The following is a 22,297-nucleotide window of genomic DNA, read 5'->3' as shown; positions in this document are numbered from 1 at the left end:
TTTTAATTTTATTCATACACACCCCCTACAAAAAGTATTGCAACTCTAAGGCAAGTTCACTTTGTTAATTAGTTTTCAGTTTTACGCATTTACACCGGATCATCTGTCGGTGTTTAGAGTTATAAACTGCACCGCTTACGGCCTGAATTACCGTAAAGGTTTGTGCGAGCAAAAAGGGGAATAAATTTGATGACACACACACAGCCAGGATTGCACCTGTCAAAGAAATAGAGCTGGCTGATTTTGCGTCTTTAAATAGAGCATCTGAAAGGCAGGTCCAAAAAAAAATGAAAAAACGTGATGTCATCTTACCACAGGCAAAATGAGAGGCAAGGTAATGAGAACTTTTCCCTTCATGTAAACATTTTTAAAAAGCCAACAAAAATGATCGTGATACATAATTTAGTCAGCAACAGAGTTTTGGAGCTTCTGAATGATGTAAGGCCTTTCACATGAAGTCACATCACCTTTGGAAAAAGAACGGGCACCTACCTGGTTGCACTTCCATAGCCACACACTGCAGTTTATTAAATAAAGCTTGGCTCATGATTTCTGGCTCCCCCAGAATTTTCACAGAGATTGATTTATTTTGTGTGGCTCAGTAATGTTTGTGTCATCCACTAACACTTTAAACTTCATTTTACACTTGTGGCACCATCCCAAATTTCCCATATAAAAGACAGGGCTACCTTAAGTGCTTCAAATACTGAAAAAAGAATACTCCAAACCATCGAAGCGGTGCCGTCATTTATTTCTCCAATGTGCTGTTCAACACAGTCACGGCATAGTAAAACATACTATACAAACATCTTGAGTTTTCACTTTATTTCCAAAACCAAATGTTTATCTTCCTGTATTTTCATAAATACTCTAAAGAGTAACAGACCCAATAACGAAGCAGCACTAAATGATGCTCTTGATGAAATTAAATCAAATAAATTAGCAAGGTGTTCTGCTGTGCCTGACTGGACATGAAAAATTGCAAGTGGTGAGGCTGACATAAACACAGCTACAAATGCAACGCGTGTTTGTCACACAGGTGCCTGGCTTTGCAAGCATGTGCCTGCCAAAGTTTGTGTGTGTTCTGGCTTCTGCAGCATGTATGAGTGTGGCTGTGGTTCTGAGGTCGGTTAGAAAGCTGCTGTTGCATCAGCAGCATGGACATTAAACCAGCAATGTTATTTCCCTTTCTGGATCTAATTTGTCCACTGCTGGGATGTTTCACTTGTACTTATTCTTGCCTCACACAAAGACGCTCTATGAACTATCACACTCGTGTGACCTTCTGTAAACAATTGACATAGCCAGCACGTATCCTACAGCCAAAAACATAAGCTGTTCAAAAATGTTCACCCACGTCACAAAAGAGGAAAGAGTGGGCTTGTGGGAATGCAAAACATTTTGTGACTTTAATGTTCTACATGCAAGGCAAGTCTATCAACTCCAACCAACACAACCCTATTAAATCTTGGATTTTTGTGAAAACAAATGTACTTTTTCACTCTCTTTTGGATCACCAATAAAGCGAGAAAACAAAACCTTAATTGGGTAATTGTAACAAAGTAATCACGGTATGTATTTTATAGACATATTTCATTCATTCCTTTTCTTGTACGAGAGTGAAATAGATATCTCAAACCCAAAAATGCTTAGTATATTACTTGTCTAGTACAGAGGTAAGCTGTACATGTAAAAAGCGCATGGGTGGGATACTCGGTATCCTTAAGTAGCATTTGCCAGTAATACCAGAACAGCTGCCGTATTTATTCTCTTTGGAGAGGCCCCAGTACCACGACAGCAGTAGCACTGGACTGTGGATTTATCTCAGGAGTGTGTTTGCACTGCAGCCCAGGCAAAGCTCAATCTCCTCCAATCACGCACATAATTACACAATCATGCATGCACAATTCTTGACACACTCAAGGAGTAGTAGAGGCACAACAATTGTGGAACATTTATGAGTGGGCACCATACTCACACTACGCAAGAGTTAAAGCCAGTTTTTAAACAAATGCAATTCATAAGAACTGGAAAAGATCCTAACAAAGTGGAAAACGATCATTCCTGATGGCAAATATTTGACTGAGACATATAACAATTATGATAATTAGGATCCTATTCTAGTGAAATTTAAAATGCATCCCACCACAGAAGCACAGGTTGCAACAGAGTCCAAAAGTTTGCTTTTTTTAATGCAAATAAGGCTTTGGTATTCAATTTTAGGGGAAATTATAAATCAATCAATAAACAGGTTAAAAAATATTTTGAACGGAATCAGACAATCCTCTGTATGTCTGTGTCTTTTTTCTTTTTTTTTTTTTTTATTTTTCGGCCTATAAATCACACTTTATTTCCGTAGTTTAGCTGGTCTGCAAAGTCAGGTGCGACTTTTATAAATTAAAATTAGATCTGGGACTGGCACCCAAAATTCCCGTTTCCTAATCATGTTGACTTTTTGTCATGGTATTTGTTATTTTATGACGAATACAGCTGTCATTCGGACACAGTTGTTATCTACGCGTTATTGGAGATTATCTGGCGATCAAGGGCTAGCAGCAATCGGGGTTAGCCTCAACCCGTAAGCTTTCAGACTGGTCTGCTAGCTTCAACTACCCATGACTGAGTACTACGTCATTGGAAACACCAGCAGAAGAACTCCCCGTCTATATTCCAAACAATTGCAATTATCTACCAAGTAGTTTTGTATTTTCTCAATGTATTCAATGTTTTTTTTAATATCTAGAATAGTGATCTAAGGATCTGGTCTTTTTGTCCTTGTGCGGTTACCCAAAAGCTGTGTTCCAGGGCCTAATGGCAAGTGTTTCCGTTAGTAAGCACTTATATGGGAGCTTCACATCCCAAGTTAAATGCCAAGCACTGGATGGAGTTGTGCACTGCCATTACTACTGGACTGTAGTTGGTTGGTGCATTGATGAAAAAGTGTGGTGGGATTTTCTCTCCCTCACACCTACCTCAGAGCTCAGCTAAATGCAGGCCCAAGGGGAGAATCTGAGGTGAGGTACCTTGCTTTAACAGCTGGGGAGAGATATTATCTCATAACATCAGGCATGGAAATGGATCCTCCCCAGATACAACCAACTAGGACTGAATATAAGTTCATATATTCATGCACGCTGAGTTTCGTATAACTTGGGTGTTACACTGTGACCTACTCTGTAAGCTGAATACCCCTTCCTTTCCGTTCTTCTTTCTTTCTTCTTCTTCTACACCCCCCCAAAAAACGTTTTTCCAATTATTAAAACATTTCAAAACGTGAATTGTTTAATAGAAATGTATATACTTGTGAATTGATATAAAAGGCTAACAAGGCTTATTCAATGGTTCCCAACCAGGTGTACATGTCATTAAAGCTCCAATGAGTGATGAAAATATTATTTTAATAATCTGCTATTCTGATGAGTATCAATTATTGAATTTGATGATTAAAAAAAATGCAAAAACAGAATATTATTTTATTTTGACAGTGCAGAAAACACCCAAACATATATTATGATTCAGCTACCAGTGTGGTCTATAACGCGCAGCAGGGAGAGTCACTACATTTCACATACTAGGCTGGTATCTAGTTGACTGCAGCCTGCAAAGTACAAGCTACGAGTGATCGTTTTTTGTGATTGGCAATGAAAGGCATTGTTCAACATGCCGATCACGTACTTTTCTTCAAAAGCCGGCCAATCACTATCGGTGGACGATCACGATCGGTCAACGATTTCCGTGACCTACTTGCTTAAAAAATTTGCATTTCTTCATTGTTAGTGTATTTATTTATTACAGTATAATTTAGCAGACAATCACCCAAATGGGTCGCTTTTATTTTTTGTGTTATTTATTTGTCATCTCTTCAAAACAAACATGAAAAAGAAATTCTGTGTTTTGCATAATGAAGATACACAAAACCAAAGCCTCCAAGAAACCGAATTGAACCAAAAAGTGACTTTAGTGGACCCTTACACCCCTAAGGAATAGGTGCCTAGTCTGTGTCCCTGTCCTCCCCCACACCCTTCATTGGCAGTCATTCAAAAAGATGGAAGGCAGCGTAGCTATACTGGCCCCTGGGCCATCATTCACCTGGGGGTAGGTCTGGGTCACTGGGGGCAGCCTGTTGGAGTCGGCGGGGCTTGCCTACAGCCTTGGAACTCTCTGACATACTGCGACTCGTGGAGCTGGACTCACTATCATGGTCATCCTGAAAAAAAAAAAGCTTATTTAAAAATGGACACTGACATGACTGAGTTGTGATAAACTAACAATTTCGTTCTGACCAATTATGTTATTATTCTGTCATTGTGTTCATTCGGCTTAAAGTAACAACAGTCCCGGCAAATGTGTGTAGTGTGAGATTCATTCAGCTGGCAGAAAGCAAGCAACACTGTTTTTGAGTGTTTCTTGAGGTCCCAAGCAGACATTACTCCCACTACAGGCTCTACAAATAAACAGTGAGCCTTGGATGAGTCAGGGTCTTTCCTCCGCAACACTATACATCACCTCTGAATGAATGCAAGTCAGGAATGCATTCGCAACATGGAGGCATGTATTAGTACCAATAAGAAATTAATTTAAACAGCACCTTTTGAAACATTGCTGCAAGGTGCTTAGTATAATTGAGAAGATGGAAAACATGGAGACAAAATAGATTTTGCATTTAATTGATAGTTATATTTATATTACAGTACATTCATCACACTACGTAGAACACTTGCACAAACATGCAGGACGAGAAAGATTTGAAAGAGTTCAAGTTCAACGGTCCTGTGAGCGATTTGGGAATTTCGTATCTTGCTCAAGGGCAACCCCAAGGTGCTCAGGAAACATCCACGCTAAGCACATTGTTTTGATTTTTGGGGTTGTTTTGTTATAGGTTGTCTAAAAAAATATATTGTAATACATTTTTAACGTTTAACAATTTTGGTTTAAAAAGATGGCAGTCATGAATATGTAAACTTGCCAATATGGGACACCATCAGAATCATATAACACAGAACACAAAAGGATTATTATAGGCTAAACTCTCCAGACACAAAAGGTTGACTTGAAGAAATACCTCATAATTTGATTCATGTAAACGGTAGGGAGGATTAAAAAAATAATTATCTTGAAAAGGCTTAGGATAAAACATTTCAACAATTGTAAAATCTGAGATGTTGGCAAAAGCTTGGTGGGCTGCGTGAGATAAGCACCGTGTATGAATTTGAAAGGTAACTGGAGCACTGTAACCGTTTAACAGCCAACCTAGGTGGTAAAATGGTCAACACAAAAAAAAGCCGCATTCACACGAGTGTATTTTTTTATGGCGGTCACTGTGGCCTTCCAAGTCTGCCTTTATGCAAACAATGTAAGAAATTAAAAGATTCTACACAGATTTGTTTGCGCTTGAAATTGAACCAGGGTGACGTACAGAAAAGTACAAATAAATAATTTTTAAAAACAAGTAAACAAGCACGAGCCAGGTTGAATTTTATGCAGTTGCAACAACCAACAAACCAACTAGCTGTTTAAGGTTTAAAAGTAGACTAGTTTCAACAACTCAAACTAAAAAAACAGGATTGGGCGCAATTAACCACTCAATATCATTTCAGGCAGTAAACTATTCTCAAGAGGCTCAAAACACTTTTTTTAACATAATGTGGCCTCAGTGGCAGTCTGACAAATGGATCACTCGAGGTTACCACACAAGGGCACTAAGTGAGGAACAAGGGCTGGAGGAACACAGGAAGCACATAATGGTGACTGAGGCTGGACAAGCACTGCCTGAAGCCAAGTCAGTTCAAGTGTGAAACAAAATATTGTACAGAAAAAAGTAAGGAGGAAAAAAAGATGCATAGGATTTAGCTGTGAAAGTGGCATTGCCTATAGGCAATGGGGGGTGGGTGTAAGTGGGCACCAGTTGAGGTTCAGGCCACAGGGAGGCCCCTGCAGACATATGGCTGAGAGACCCAGACGCAATGTTTTAAACATGTCTGAAGTGTTGACCCTCATCTGAGCCGCTTGAAAATTTGTTAAACCCCGCTGCCAGCGCTGGTTATCAGAAAGATTGTCTTTATAGATAGTGTCATACGTTTCTTTGTATAAACATACAACCGGTGAGAAAGAGGTTCTAGAAATATCTAACCTTTGTTGCCTCTCATCACATTTTGTATTACTACACAATATTTGCTACATGCATTGTCAAACGTTTGCTGCACTCAATGAAAGACCATAGCAGATTTTTTTTTTTTATCTGTGGCCGCAAACCAATCCCAAATAGTTTTTTTTTTTCTTATAACAGACTTCTTGGCCATAAACAGTCCAATCAAATTGAGATTCAGACAACTTTATTAGTCATATGTAGATTCCCGGGCCTAAATGTATATTCAGCCACAACTAACACTTTCGCTCATAGAAAACTTGGAATTAGGCTATGAAGCAAGTTGCAATAAATAAATAAAGCAATAAGATAAAAGCAATGTACTGCAATAAAACCGCACATATAAAACAACAAGTCACAGGATGAGTAAAAGAAAAGCAATTTAAAACGAGACCAGTCGGGACAAAGCAAACACTCTGACGGTTACTGTTGTTTTTCCACTGCGAGTCCCGAGCAAACTCATGCTGACATCAAAGTGGCAGGCCTGGGGATTGGAGGCCAAGCGGTTAAGGGCAAACGTCTTGGCATGATAAAATAAATGAAGGAAACCCAATAGGTCTTTATCAAAGACAGAACCCCGCCAAACCACCCCGCTCACAACTGACATATAGAGGCCCCATCTTTCATGTCAGGGTCAACAAAACTATTGACCCTACTGTGTTTTAACAACTACATATTGTAGTTATATATATTATATATATATATATATATATATATTTGTGTCGGGCTGTGCATGAGGTTCACACGTTCAACAGTCAACCATCCATTCACCCATTTGAGAAACTGCTTACTCGGTTAAGGTTTACAGGGAATTAAAACCGATCCCATCAGAATTTGGGCAGACAAATGACTGGTGATCCCTGATGGGACAAACCAAAAGTCACCACAACAAAACCATGTGGACAGTAGTGCCAGTTAATCATAGGGCAGAAATAGAGATAAAGAATCATCTCACCCTCTGAGTGGGAACTGAACCAAAGTCGCATTTATTTTTACAATATAGTTATTGATTTAAAAAGTTATATTGATTTCAATTAAGGTGCATGAATATGAACCAGCTAGAAACATGTATATTGTGTGCCAAAATAAAGGGTTTCATACGTTTTTTATCAGCAAATATAATAATTTACATTTGGGTATACAAATGCGAAGTCAATTATTCAGTCATTTATAACGAGTGCAAAAAACACATAGTCAGTCAGATATCAAAGTATTTGAACTGCCTTGTATCTACGCTTGCTTAAACACTAACAACATACACTCTCAGAAAATGGTTTGCAGCTGGCTCAAAAAAAAAGAAAAAGACTGTGATTGTTTCAGTAATGTCGGTAATGTAATGTCAGTATGTGGACACTTTTTCTACACTTCTCTTGGGCCTTTTAGAGCGGCTTAACCCATTGACAACAAACCCACTGGAATGCAAGTGGAGTGAAACAGAGCTCATCGCATTTGAATCAAATTACACTTTTTTAATGTTCCTTGGCTTCAAACTCATCGGTAAGATTAACCCCCACAAAAAAGCCACTAATGGGTTTTTAATGAAACCGTTACGAAGTCTGATAGTCATTATAAAACAATTAAAGAGATGTGTTTAATTTGCTCGTTCGTACATATTTGGGAAAAAAAAGACCACTGTCAGCTAAAGTGGTAAAGAAACATTTGTTTATTTTCTGTCCATGGGGTATTAAAAAAAAACAAGGGCTTTAGAAGAGACTTACGATTCATTTTTTATAATTTAAAACAGTTGTCAGGTATCAACTACCCCAATGAATAAAAATTCTAGCACAATGCACACCCCCTAGTTTGTGTCTTGTTGAAATTAGGCTGTTGGGGGGGGGTTCCAAGTGAGCCAATGTTAACCTGGCCCCATATACTTCTGAGCCAATGATGAGTGTGGACTTTATGGGTGGGGCTGCATGTTTAGCCCTAAGTCAAAAAAGTGTGAGCACAAAAACACACGCAACCCCTGACAAGGGCAGCAAAGTATTTTCCGACTCAGCATTTCCTCACCAAGGTACTGACTTGGACTCCAAAGAATTCCCAGTGGCTAGCTCAGAGAGCCAGTCTCACAAATAAGCAGTTGACAAAAGACTGTTTGGTAGAATTTTGAATTTGACAGTTGGGCAGGGTTAAGGAGCCGACGATTACATATACAAGGAATTAAAAAGTATGTCCCATCGTATCTCCCATTTCAAATCATCCATCTTCCCAACCGCTCGTCCTCACGAGGATACCATCTCAAATTCAAACATAATTTCCCTTGTTCAAGACAAAATAGGTAACCAAGGAACAAACGATGGAAATTATTGTGAAGAGACCAACAAGTCAACAAGTACGAGAAAGTGAAAGGGAGCAATAGAAGGAGACTCGATAGAAATAAAACAGGAGATTTTTTTCCAGATTTAGATCGAAGGAGTTCTGGTCTGTCAGATGTCTCCATCAACTAACCACAAGGCCGGGCTGAGCATGAGAGGCATGCCGCTTGCGCCAGCACTACCACCCCTTAATGCTGATTACTGCAATGTGTTATATACAGTAGTACTGTATAACACTCCATACGGACCCTTGACATATACACAGACACATGCATCTTTGTCAAATCAACCACAACCCGCAATAGAAAATTCCAAAATGTCGGGCAACTTGATTTCTAATCCAAATAACAACAAAGTTCCATACCACGTGTAAATCAAACACATACTTTGCCCAATCAAAGGAAATCCAAAATATTTATGACTAACGCTATATACGACAGTATATTCACAACAGTGGTGGTCGCTCTTTCTTGCATTGGGTCATTATTGTATACACTGCTTTAGGCACATAATAAAAGGCATAAGCATCTCTTGAGCAACACATCGAGCGCCAAGAACAATACAAGCAGTGGCCGAGGCTACTTTGACAGCTTAATTGCACATGTGAGGTACAGCTGGAAGGCAGGCACGGCAAAGTCCTAAGTGTTCTTGGAGAATTTGAAAGTTCTAAACCCAGCAAATCAAACAGAAAGAAATGGGAGAAGACTTTTCATCCGAGCTGATAAACATCAATGCCAAATTGCTGGAGGATTCGGCATGCGAGTGGGACGGATAAGGCGCCACGTTCGCATAGCTTTCACACACCGGGTTCTAATACAACTGACGCATTGTTAAAAGTATTGAATTGACTTCACAAACGGAAAACTGTCATACTTGGTAAACACAACATTTCAATTGTGTCCTTGAAACATGTTAAACCAGTCATTGCCCAACGTGGCTTAGTGTCTTACAAGTAACTACATACAAGTACTTTTATAGGGCTTTAAAAAGCATTTCAGCAGATTTGAAAAGAACCTGTTGTAACTCCAGAGAAGGCAACCTGAATTCAAAATTCTCCATATGTGCATGGGCCTGGCAAGCAAGTAATCGGCTCCACTGAGGAATTGCTACAGTCCGGAAGGGCTGAAAGCAAGGATTAAGCAGAGCAGTGGCAGCATCCTGTCCAGAGTGTATTGATCACCACTTGACTCAATGGATAGAAGAAGAAGCCGCAGGCCTTAATTTTGTTCCTCTGGCTTGCTTTCCTGTGTCTGAGGAGCAACAGTAACATCATCCCACCAGGAACCCAAAACTTCATTAAACCTCAAAGACAAGACAAAGCAGCGTTGCATCAGAATTAGCTGACTCAAAGGTAATGGCGGCTAAGTTTTCTGGTGGAATGACGTGACGCCTTGCATTCATGACTGACAACATATGCTTTAAATCTGCGTGGAATGCCAACCTGCTCCGAGCATTGGGTCACTCTGGAGTTGTTACAACTTAAATCAGGGAGAAACTGATAAAGCACAATTGATTATGTTTTCTAAACTGTTACATTCCTGCCAGAAATCATTTGTTTGACTTGTACTCTTTCCAAGTCAAATAAAAAGTGACAGAACTATGAGCATCATTACAACATTAAATCCAAGGTTAAATAAAGGTGATATTATTCTCAAAGGCAGTCTCCACATTTGTTTTTATTCGATTTTGGCATGCCTAAACAAAAACACAAAAACTGTCCGTCAGTCTGTCTCTCCGTTCGTCTGTGTCTATCTATTTAATCACAAGCGGTTGAGTTATAGGAAAGCTTCAAAGCTCCGTGTTCTCGACTTCTGACTCCTCTTCCCTGAAGACAAAGCCGAGCTTAACTGATGCTCAGATGGATTTATAGTGCAATCTCTGCAAGCCATTTGTTGCCTGAAAGCAGGAGAATCAAAGACTAGATTTCCGGATGGTAACAGGACAGAGATTAACCAGTTTTTGCTCTCTGATTGCAAACTCCCACAGGCTGTTTTCTTCTCCTTGTTTCACTTTGTCCTGTGTCTTTTATGCTCCTTGTAAGTGGAGATTTACAAGCACAAATAGACTTGGTCCTGTTCTGTCTCCGAAGATGGGTACTTAAAGTGGCAGACCAAAAAAACTATGTTTTGCAATTCTCCCATTGGCATTTTGCAGATCATTGCACTTCCAAAAACAAAAGATTAAATATATATATGGGGGACAAAAAGGGAGAAAGGAATATAATTCACGAAAGACCAAAACAGATCCAGATGTAGTAGAATGGATGGGAGCAAAGTGAAATCATGAATGATAAAAAAAACATTTAGATACAAACTTACTTGACCCTGAAAAATGTGTAAGTTCAGTAGCTCAGTTGAAAAGCACCTCCTCGGGTGCTCAGGAAGCATACTACAATTTCTCCAACAATCACATTCAATTTCTACATTTTTGGTCTGCAGTATTTACCTCTTTTATTTTTGTTCTATTTTGATTCAAAGGAATTTAAGAGGTGGATCTCAGAATCACGTCATTAGCAATTACACTAGATGGATACTATCTCTTATTTATAAAGCTTAAAACACTTTGGAAGGAATTCAACTGAAGAAAAGGTTCAGTAATACCAAGAGCATGTTTAGAGACACCTCCCCTAATCGTCCTGAAGCAGTGCATCAATCACAGTCTCAACAGCAGTGGCAAATGCACTCAGCAGTGCTAAAACTCCCACATGAGGCAAAGACAGAGCCAAAACCGGAAAAGAGTTACTCAGCAAAGCCTTATCTGTCTTGTAAAGAAATATAGATTGCTTGGGAGTGTTATCACCCACTGTAACCACTGTCAAGCCAGAATCTCTGCTGATAACGCCTCATCTTCTAATATCTGGAGAAGTTTCCCAAGCTGTCGAGAAAAATAAAAATAAAAAAGTGCCAGTATATTTGCTATGCCTCGATTCAATAAGATCATTTTTGGACTGTGAGCCAAATACAAACACAACAAAAAGACTCAAATAAATATCCAAAAGCTATACATTAGAAGAGAAACATTGCCAACACTGACCCGCTTCCCAAAAAGGTTTATAATTGTCCATAATGGTTCAAACTGTAAACATAACCCAAACTATGACCCTTTAACAGTTTATCATTAAACTCATCTTGTAACCTTAAAACTAAAAATCTTACAGATTATTTTGGGGAAGAAAATGTACTAGCCATATCTAACTTGCATGGATGGCAATTGTTTGACTTGGCCTTTCATCAAAAATAAAGGAAAATATGAGAAGTCAAAATTGTTAGAACTAAATCAAATGAATGAATGAATGAATGAATGAATGAATGAATGAATGAGAGCTTGAACTGGCTGCTTCTCCCATATATTTATACAGTAAATTCTGAAACACATTGTTTTTCTCCAGACCTTTTAGCATCTGCCATCATGTTTTTTTCAACAATTGTGATATTTGTCGACTTCTGATGATGTATAGGTCGAGAGCCACCTGAGAATCGAGACTGCATCCAGACTACAATCCCAAAGGATGCATATCCCATTTACCGTATTTTCCAGAGTATTAGGCGCACTTAAAAACTTAAAATTAACTAAAAAAAAAACACAGAGCGCCTTATATATGGATCAATTGATGAATTTGTTGATCCATACTGGTTGTACACGGCGCTCTGCCAAAATGTTTCAGTACGTTTTAGTACGACTAGTAAATTACAAGGTCGCATTGCTTCCCAGCATTATGGCAACCGTGGTCAGGGGGCGTCACTGAAAAGCTGTTGTACCCGCGAGGTTCTTTCATTTCAAAATAGGCTGTTCCGTTAATGTTTGAGTATGTTTACGGTTCAATATGCAATGGAATCATAAATAAGCAGCACCAATGTGTTAAATCGGTCTTTAGTCGGTTCCGATCACTTTTATAGGAGAGAGTTTGTGAAATGTGATTGTTTACACTTTGCTGAGGCTCATGGGAGTCTGCGAGCTGAGGCTCATGGGAGTTTGGGGGTGGCTAATGATAGCTGCTATACGCACGAGTTTGATGCAGTATAGCTTCTATTTTATGCGCCTTTTAATCTGGTGTGCCCTATATATGAAACAATTTCTCAAAGAAAAAATTCAATGAGGCTGCGCCTTATAATCCAGTGTGCCTAATGGTGCGAAAAATACGGTACTGTATACCCACATATACAAAAGGGGCCTTGGTCGGATATGAAAAATTATACATTTCACATTGGACTGATTTGTTTACTGTAATTGGGGTCTCTACAAATTTAAGGCAATTTTGCAACCATTTCTTATCTTTTTGAGGCCCCTCATTTAGTAAATACAGTATGACCAATAGGAGTGGTTGATATAGGATCAATTAAAAAGATGCAGAATGTTGAGAGATACTTTTTGTTGCATAGCCACCAGGGTGTAAATGTGCATATATACTCTAATAAAGAACCTGTAACAGACAAAACTGGAATACAATATCTTAATTTGGCATATGGAGAAAGCAATTGTCCAAATAAGGCTCAGAATGTGCTGTACATCGAAAGAATAAGAGTCTTGCTCATAATACAAACAAACCTGGTCTCCATCCCTCAGCTTTAGAATGCACTCCATGGTGTTGATCGTGATGACGACAGGCTCAGAGCCCAGCTTGGTCCAGGGAACATGAATACGCAGCTCATGGATATGACCGCTCATGAATGTAAAAGGAAGCTTCAATTCCTATAAATGACAAATACAGTAGATTTGTAAAAACTAGGGATGGGTGAAATTATCGATTTATCAATACATTTCAATAGTTCCCCTTACAATTCAATATCAATTCAGAAAATCCACTGAATCGATTCACCTCCTAGTCAGTGGAGGACACTTTGCGTGTGATTCATGTTGTGTGGACAGATTCAACCAAACAATAACATGGTGACTGAAGCAAACGGTAGCTGCCTGAAGCAAGCGCCTTCTACTTGGCAATTCATTGTTTAGGATCATTTTGGACTACCCTGTAAATTTGCTTGCAAACTGCGGCAAGCCTTGATAACGGCATCGCTGGTTGCATCCATATGGAAGAACCTTTGGCCGTACAGTGTCATGGAAAACCAGCGTCCGAGAGCAGAGAAATTGATGTGCTTTTTCACAATTTTGAATCCTCATTTTATATTGTTAGCATTAACATTTACAAGGATGATTAACAATATTATTTATGGTGTATTGAATTTACAACACATCTTTATTTTCATTTTAATGAGGTACCTACCAATCCAATACGTGTAGCCTTTGGAATGAAAATAGGCTCAAGACAGCAGAGGTCACATACTACAAAAAGTACCTGTTCGAGCACATCCAGCTTCAGGTCTAACTTGCTGAGCACGACATCCCCTCCCCAGAGAGACAGCTGCAGGTCAGATGGCTTCAGATTCTTTATGTATTTGTTCACATAGCTCATCAGGAGCGGTGTGACATAGGACTCCAACATCTTGTCCCTCCTCTGTAAACCAATTGTTAAAGAAAGGACAACACTGTTATTTAAAGCAATGTTACTTTTAAATCTCGTGGGTTTTTATTGCAAAGGCCTGATGATCACTCACCAACTGATACACAAGTCCTTTCTGTTTTAACTACAAACGCCAGCTGATGACAACTACTCACATACACAAAATAGCCATCATGTTTGTATGTAGGTTTTGCTCAATGTCACTGCTGTTCTATCAAGGGAGTCATCTTACTCCGTAAGTGTTATATTATTGTAACAAAACGGTTGCAATATAGGAATTAAATGACTTAAAAGTTGCACTTGTGTGTACTGTGTAAACATAAGTGCAGAGACTTCAGGTGCATGCATGACAGCATAGACAATTCAAGGGCGGAATGTGCAGAGTAGACCCTTTTGCAAAGGTTGGTGTCACTACTTATTTGACCATGTTCAATGCATGAACTCGACAATTTAGTACCAGTGTCAACCTTTTAGCTAAACTGCCTTCACTTTTGCACATGCGACTGGAGTGAAGCAGATACACTGTCATCGAGATCGCGTTTTAAATGTGCACGCAAACACGTGTGCAACGGCATTTGTTCCAAAATGGTGCAGTAGGGTCTGACACAAAACTTACTTTGATGTGATTAGCCTAGCTTTGAACTGTCATCACTGAAAGTGACCAACGCCGCTGATGCAGAGTAGCTATGCTAACCCTTAAAAGAAGTCATCTAACTTCGTTTCGGGTAGACACGCATTATAACACAAAAAACACGCTCTCGCGTGACCCTATCTTGGATTCTCTGGTTATTCTATTTGCACTGAGAATTACGATTGCATTGCAATATCAAATGCTAGCTGCAGCTCTCAGACACTCCGGAGTCGACGTCATCAGTAAACACGATTACGACTTCCGCATGGGTGGTGTTGCCTTTAAGGCTGCTGGTAAAAGTGAGCTTCTAGTTCTTTACTCACGACTGGTGTCACGGAGTGAGCTGAATACACTGTCGTATTGTATGTGTAATCATGTAGGTCTAATCAATGATTTGGGATTTACAACTGAATATTTTATAATCCACTACAAAAAATTATTTGGGAAGTCGGGGTCATTTAGCCAAGCAACCGGTTTTGTGCATTTAAATCTAATTGGGTTTTTAAAAGTTTTGCGATAAAATTGAATATTCAAGAAGGGAGGCGTAATCTGACCAAATGGATTCAGATTTAAATTTTACACCTTGGCCTTATTTGAAACATACATCTCCCAAACCAGGGAGGGGAGAAATGACGTCATGCACACAGAATATGCGCATCTCTATGCAGCTATATTTCTTAATACTGTATTATTTTTACATGCATAATTGTACCGTCATTCATTTCGATGCATTGGTCAGTTCTTTTTGTCATTTATGTCTTGCGCACTTTCTTTTCGTGTGTGCATAGTTTCAGATGGTCGGTGGATTAATAGATGCAAGTTTAAAGAATGCCAACTAATGGCCGAAACCAAATTTAGAATTATTATTGCTGGCACAACTCCGAATCTGCAGTGATTCTCTATACTTTGAGGTTGTGAATAAGCACTTCCATTTTACATCAACTGGAAAATGACTGGAGAAAATGAGTCAATATCTCAAATTTAAGATTTGTGATTTTCTTTTTGTTTTCCTTGTGGGTTTATTTTCGGTCTTTATGTGTAGACTGGAAGAGGTGGCCATGAAACTATACAGAGCAAGTCTGGAATAGTGGTTATTGCAAATTTACTCCAAACTTAAAGACATGTTCAGTCTCTAGTTTACTTGCATTAATACATCCAGGCAATACTATTATTGTATTCATGTATTTTCATCACAAAACCTTGTGAATCAAGTTTTATTATGGCATTGCCAATGAGCAATTTGAATTATCTGAGAGGTTGTATCAAAATCATGAACTGCTCAAACGGACATCTGTGAAGTTTCGTGAGCTGTCTGAATGACAACTGCATGTTGGCCAACATAATTGAAAATGTCTGATGTTGACCAGGAAGCATTACTGGATAACAATTTAACCATAAAAGTATGCAAAGTCACTGCCATATGTGACAATTAAATGACGTACATATTTAAAATCAACCATTTGCTTTTGCTATTTTGCTTTCAGGTATTTGTCAATCTTGACCTATCTAGACAAAGAGGTGATCAACTTGAAACTACAACGTGATTCATCAAATAATAATACTAACATTATTATCATTATTATCATTATTATTATTATTATTATTATTATTATTATTATTACTATTTTTATTTTTTGTTATTATTACTTCCAGTAAATTTAATTATTTTATCAGAATACCGTTTTTATGTTTGCTCTAAACACGACAGCCAGAAACTCGAGCCCTTCTGTGCATCTAGTTTGTAAGATGTCCAGCCAGAGCAAAATGACCAAATGTTGCCCTCTGAATGATTTCATCTTGACACGAAACGTTGTCATTTCTAGAAACATATAATATTCCCACGACTGTGCTCTTTGTATTATTATTATTATTATTATTGTTATTGTTAAACAATAAAAAAGCATATGAAGGTACGGCATTGCTGGAGATTTTACACTTGCCAAACACTTGCTCGCAGTCAACGTCTAGTGGATTTCCAGTTATGGGCCCTTGCTAATCCGGCCCATCAAAAAATAAATTAAAAACAGGAAGAAAAAAAACTTCTGTTATTATTTTTTTATTTGTTTGTTGTTGGTGTTTTTGGAGGGTCTATAAAACCATTAAACGGAAATATAACATTCAAGCAACTGTACACAATTAGATTTTTTATGTGGCTGTTGTGCATGCACACATCAAGCCTGAAAGTCAATTAAAGAAAGATGCATGGAGGATCTTATAAAGATGATTGTGTTGTGTCGTTTGTCAGATCTGACGGTGTTGGGGGTTAATATTTAAGATCAAAAACTGGATTCTATTAAACCCATTCTACAACTATATGAACTTTGGCGCACTCACAAGTACCCATGACCTACATGGTTTTTTTTTTATCTTATTTTATTAAAATATAAATAAATAATTTTTATTTTACATTAATTTATCTCCAAAACTTTTTTTGTTTGTTTTCATGCATTAAACGCCGCTCTTGCGGTGTTTTTCAAATTCACTTGACGCAAAAATTGCGGTCACGGTGATGACGTAATTATTTAGTTAATTAAGCTGTCTCCAGCCTGCCCCGTAGTATTCAAAAATATATAATGATTGACTGCTGTATACTGACGCATATGCGTTCCATGACTTGGCAGGTCAGTAACATGATCATCTGTAATTTCGATAAAAAATATGATGGCTTGATTATGCTATGTTACACTGCTGTAGTATTAATACTGTCATAACGAGCTGATTTTTCCTCATAAATGAACCAAGGGCTTTTTTTTCTTCTTTTTTTTTAGTGCAAATGCCTGTCTGTTGAGCGATATCTGCTTGCTTCTACTCCACCCGCTGTGGAACACTATAAACTCTCTGCGGCGGGAGTTGTAAACATATAGCACCTATAAATTCAAAAAAAACGTTGGTTCATGTGAGGCATATAAAAATAAAAGCACACAGATATATGCAATGGAAATATTTATTTCTAAAATACAATTCAAATTTTTTTTTTTATAACAACTTTGTCATTTGAATGCCAGAAAATACATTTTTATGTACATGGTCTTGATATTTACATGGTGTTGTCCAACATGCTGCGCAATCAATTCATGCGCGATTTGCAATTTCCGCGTTTGGATCTTGTCTATGCATTGAAAAAAAATGCTGACTCCTCTTCTCGTGTCCATTTCATCCCCCCCGTTTATTTTGTTTATTTCTGTCCTGACCTAGAAGTCCTGGTGTGGGCTGTGTGTCAAACTGTGCCGTCGCAAGTCACAGTTGCGCCGAAACACCTTTCCGCAGCGGCAACAGCTGTAGGGCTTGATGTCTGTATGGGTGAGAAGGTGAGTTTTCAGGTTACTTCTTTGATTAAAGGTTCTTCCGCATGTGGGGCATTTGTGGGGAGACTCCTGTTTAGATTTAAAGCAAGCAAAGGATTATTCCTTTCAATTATATCGAACTGTGATCATGAATATCTTTCCATTGTGCTAACTCTTTTGCAACGTTTACATGATTGACCGCAACCGACTTTTTAACATCCCCACGCATGCAGTTGTTCGTGCATCACGTGAATTAGCCTATCATGATCGTAAACTAGCTGCATATAAATACGTTTGTGATATTGCCGTCTCACCTGCATGTGCAAGGTTTTATGGACTGCTAGAGTTCGGGATTGGCAAAATCCCTTCCCGCACTCTTGACATTTGAATGGCTTTTCCTTGGAGTGGATGTATCTGTAAAACAGAAATAATTATATGCGCAAGAAGGCAACATTTTGACCGCACATTCATAAAATTTTAATACAGTGGCCATTCATCATTTGCAAAAGTCTGAATTGTGGGTGCTTGACGGAGCTTTGGAGACAGCATGCCTTATGTCACAATCTCTGACGTTATGCGTCATGTCATTGTTATTACGGGATAGTAAAGCGGGGGTTATATATATATAGTAACCTACCTGTGATCTCTGAGGTGGTCCTGTCTTCTGAAGGCCTTGTGGCAAATGTCACAGGTGTAGGGTCGCTCGTCCGTGTGGGTCCTTTCGTGGATGAGGAGGTTGTAGGACTTGGTGAAATGCCTACCGCAGAACTTGCAAATAAATTCCTTTTTAGTCTTGGACGGGAGCCTGCCCCTTGTGGGTTTTCTGTCCGGGGACAGCTTGTTCAGCTCGGTTATGGTTCCCCCGAGTCCCGACGCCAGCTTGGCCAAATCCGCAGCCTTCGGCGGGTCCTCCTGCGTTGCGGCCAGGGCCAGATTGGCGAAGTCGAACCTCGGCCTGTCCTTGCGCAGCGATGGCACGCCGTGCATGACTGAGGCTTGTTTTGGATGGAAGAGCTGCGCGGCGGCGGTGAAGGGCAAAGCCGGGAATGGAATCCTGGGGTCCATCAAGCCCTGGGCGGCTGCCATTTCTGTTATAGTCGATCTCAGTCCTTGGATGTGCGGGTAGCCAAGAGTCCAGTGGTTCATGTGCATGGTGTGCACCGCGCTAAGGCCGTATAGTCCTTGCAGCTGGTCGGCCGGGAACGTGTTGACGGCCTGCAGGAAGGAGTAGTTAGTGAGCTGCAAGGGCGGGTGCAGGGGGATCGGAGCGTGCAGAGCTTTGCTCCCCATTGCGGCTCACACTTGCGGAGCGAGAGGGACACGCCGACAACCCCTTGGAAAAGAGAGAACATGTTCACTGTTAGTTGTGTGCGCACAACAGACAATTAATGCTTCTGCAAGAGGAGGCATATTCGGAATTTGGTCCAATCTTACAATGGGAATAAATGGTAAGCAAGCAATATACTTTCCTCCAATTTAACACACCGAAGCGGGAGTCAGAGAAGAGCGCGCGGAGACTTTTCGTAATATTTTCACTTTTATAATAAATGCTCTCAGAAAATTATCACTCTATGAAGTGATTATTATGGAGTTAAACATAAATGGACATGGAGTCTATGTATTCATTTCTTTGGATAAAGCGCACGCTAAACGCAAGCTGTTTCCCATTTCAATTCATGGGGCCATATGTTAAAATTGAACGTGATTTATTAACATTATTTGAGGACATATGAGCCATGTTGAAACATATTAAAACGTTTGATATAGTTATTATAAAGTGGATAGTCTTGTGCTACATTGCTGAAATCGTACGTCTTGTTTATTTAATTGTTTAATCGTTTTTGGGAGCAACTTATTTCTGTTCCCTCGTTTTAACTTCAAGACATTGAGCTACTTTTTCATTAATTAAAAAAAATAAGACAAATCAAGTGAGCTGCCAACAGTAAATGAACTAAATTGTTTCACTTGTAGTCCATTTCAGCACAGAGAAGACCGAGAGCTTGATTACTTCACGATGAAAATCATCCTTAATAGCAGAGAAGCAAAACAAGAAAAATAACCCCTTTTTTGCTTGAAGAGACTCGTGTTTTGTTTCGAATAATAGTTGTAATCTATTGAAATAAAACGCAAATTAAATTAAATATTCCTACAATGGGAAACAGTTAAAACGTACAACTTGTAAGCACGATGATTACGTGTTCACATGATGATGATGATGATGAAAAGGCCTGGGTAATTTCACAGATGTTTGAATTCACTTTCACAGAATTGCTCTTTTGGCCTCATCATGGGTCTCCCCGCTCAGACAGGATGGGGTTAAACATAATGTTGCACAGGTGCAGTTTAAGTCACCATACAGGCACTTGTTCCTCTCCCATAGCCTACTCACTACTTTGATCAACAAGTTCTCCCTAACCTTTGGACTGCATTTACACTTGCATGCATGCCCGTGTTCCGTGCGTTCATTTTTCCGGACTCTTAAAAAAGTTTACATTGCGCGTATTTTTTGTGTGCATTAAAGCAAAAAAAAAAAAAAAAAAATGAGTGAAGTTTCACCCACACATTGCTGAACAAGGAGCGTTAATCACGATCGATTGATTGAGTTTATGCAGAGATGACAAGAGCTGTTGCTGCTGGTAGTGCTGCTGCAGGCTCGCTTCTTAATCGCGCATTCATCAGAAGTATTTAAAGTGACAGAAAAGTTACAAAACAAGTGCACTTTGAGTGACGCGTGTCAGAATGGAGCCTTCCAAACACATTCTTACCCCAATAAATAGCTGTCAGAATCCTACGGTATGCCAATAATCCACAGTAACTACAGAAGCTGCCGGCTCCAGTACAGCGCCACTAGAAGTTTTCCAAGTTCCAAGTCCATGGAACTTTCACAGCCATGCAGCCAAGTGCGGTGCCTCGGACCTGTGCACACTCATGAAGTGTGATCAGTGGGTCTGGAAGACAGGCAGCAGCACCGTGGGAGTCCCGTTCGCAGCTCAGGCTGCAAGTGTGCGTAATGCGCACCGATTCTTCACTTTTTAGGGCTCCTGCATGGGCTCACTCTGCCCGCCTCCGGCACGCCCCCTCCTTCTCTATCATTAAGTCCAATGTTCCTCCTCTGTTTATTTGTGTTTGGATAGCAACTAGAGCCCCACAGCCGAGAGAAGCGTGCACCCTTTTAAGCTCAATTTTACCTCACTTTAATACACCTTATAGACATAGCAGAGAACTCATGCTTTTGAAGACATAAAGTACATGAAAGTCTGATTGTACCCCGAGTCCACGATACTTGCTTTTGGATATGTGACTACCTTGCAAGATTTTCTTTAAACCATTTACAGTGCATGCTGCAAGCTGAGCACAATAAATCATTTGTGTCATTTGGGTAAGAATAAAATATTTCATAGGCTACTGATGAAGCTCTTGATATTATTGTATAGAAATATATATTCAAGTGCTAATAATGTGCTTAACGCGATGACATTCGTTATTCATGGAGCTTTTTTTACAATACACAAAATGCAATTTGTTTGAAATTGAGATGTTTTCTATTTTTGTTATTCACAACGAATACGTAAAAGTATATTATGCACAATTCAATCAATATTAAAATTCATGAGCAAGCGACATGACCAAATATCATTAAGTAGATGTGTACGTCCTGTCAATGCATGAGAAGAATTGTTTATCTGTAAGTGCCATTATTCAATATGTAATTAATTTCGCTGCTTTGTTTTCGGAAATAGAGTTTATGAAGACGTATAGGAGCATCAAATCAAACGTTGGGGTTCATACACGGAACGGGGCATTATGCGTATCTTCAAGTAAACTATTTCAACCGTTAAAACTGTTGATTTTAGTTATTTTGCTGATTCAATTTAGATTAAACAATAAAGTTACAATACATAACATTTAAATATTTAAAATACATGAACACGTAATAATACAATATATAGTTTAATTATTATTATTATTATTATTATAGGTATAACCTCTACTGAATATAGCAACAGCATTCAAACTTCCATGTGGTCGTGTAACTGTAAAGGCAGCAGAAGGACTGAATGAAGTTTTGCAGCGGCTGCCTGTGACGCGCAGAAATGTTGGTGCAGTCCACGAGTCTGCAGCGTCACCTATTGATGCATTACCATAACGACAAGGCCTTCTCTACTCATGTGTTTGTCCATTAGGGAAACGTTATATACCATGAGCTTGCCAAAACATAGTACATTTTAATCAGAGATTACTGAACTGAATGACATCATGAAATAGTAGTAATAATAAATATTTAAAAATAAAACATCTCAGACCTCGGCCACCGACAAGACTAAAACAGATCATTATAAACTCAGAACTGTTCTTGGACTAAGGAAAATTGAGTTACACGTGAAATGATGAGCACTGCTCACAGAGTAGGCAAATTGTATATCCAACAGTAGCACAACTGAAGAATTCTTTTTTTTTTCTTCA

General features: G+C 39.1%; 2 protein-coding genes across 7 annotated transcripts in view; both read right to left on the bottom strand.

The window, feature by feature from the left end:
• The window catches only part of LOC119136390 (vacuolar protein sorting-associated protein 13B-like), a 211,690-nt gene extending 196,893 nt beyond the window's left edge, over positions 1–14,797 (bottom strand). For all 5 annotated transcript variants that reach the window (XR_005100730.1, XR_005100731.1, XM_037274793.1 and 2 more), the window contains exons 1-4: positions 14,535–14,797; positions 13,754–13,912; positions 13,006–13,149; positions 4,090–4,207 (exon numbers count right to left, since the gene is read on the bottom strand). Coding sequence is in view for 3 of the 5 variants with exons in the window: in XM_037274793.1 (XP_037130688.1) it covers positions 4,090–4,207; positions 13,006–13,149; positions 13,754–13,900 (409 nt within the window). In the remaining 2 variants the exon portion in view is untranslated. The remainder of the gene's footprint in view (positions 1–4,089; positions 4,208–13,005; positions 13,150–13,753; positions 13,913–14,534) is intronic.
• A 2,680-nt stretch (positions 14,798–17,477) lies between these two features.
• osr2 (odd-skipped related transciption factor 2) lies at positions 17,478–20,856 on the bottom strand. 2 transcript variants are annotated; one of them, XM_037274077.1, is made up of 4 exons: positions 20,599–20,852; positions 18,471–19,167; positions 18,148–18,247; positions 17,478–17,841 (listed from the first exon to the last, which is right to left on the bottom strand). In XM_037274077.1, exons 2-4 carry the CDS (start codon positions 19,121–19,123, stop codon positions 17,767–17,769), a joined length of 828 nt encoding a protein of 275 aa, XP_037129972.1. In that variant the 5' UTR covers positions 19,124–19,167; positions 20,599–20,852; the 3' UTR covers positions 17,478–17,766. The 2 variants fall into 2 exon arrangements, with proteins under 2 accessions (XP_037129972.1, XP_037129971.1); XM_037274076.1 differs by having other exon boundaries at positions 17,506–17,923; positions 18,471–19,166; positions 20,599–20,856.
• Positions 20,857–22,297: the final 1,441 nt, after the last annotated feature.

This window comes from Syngnathus acus, chromosome 16 (genome assembly GCF_901709675.1).
Source record: "Syngnathus acus chromosome 16, fSynAcu1.2, whole genome shotgun sequence".
Lineage (NCBI taxonomy): Eukaryota > Metazoa > Chordata > Actinopteri > Syngnathiformes > Syngnathidae > Syngnathus > Syngnathus acus.
Note: the sequence above shows the minus strand (reverse complement) of the source record. Positions and strands in the feature narration are given on the sequence as shown.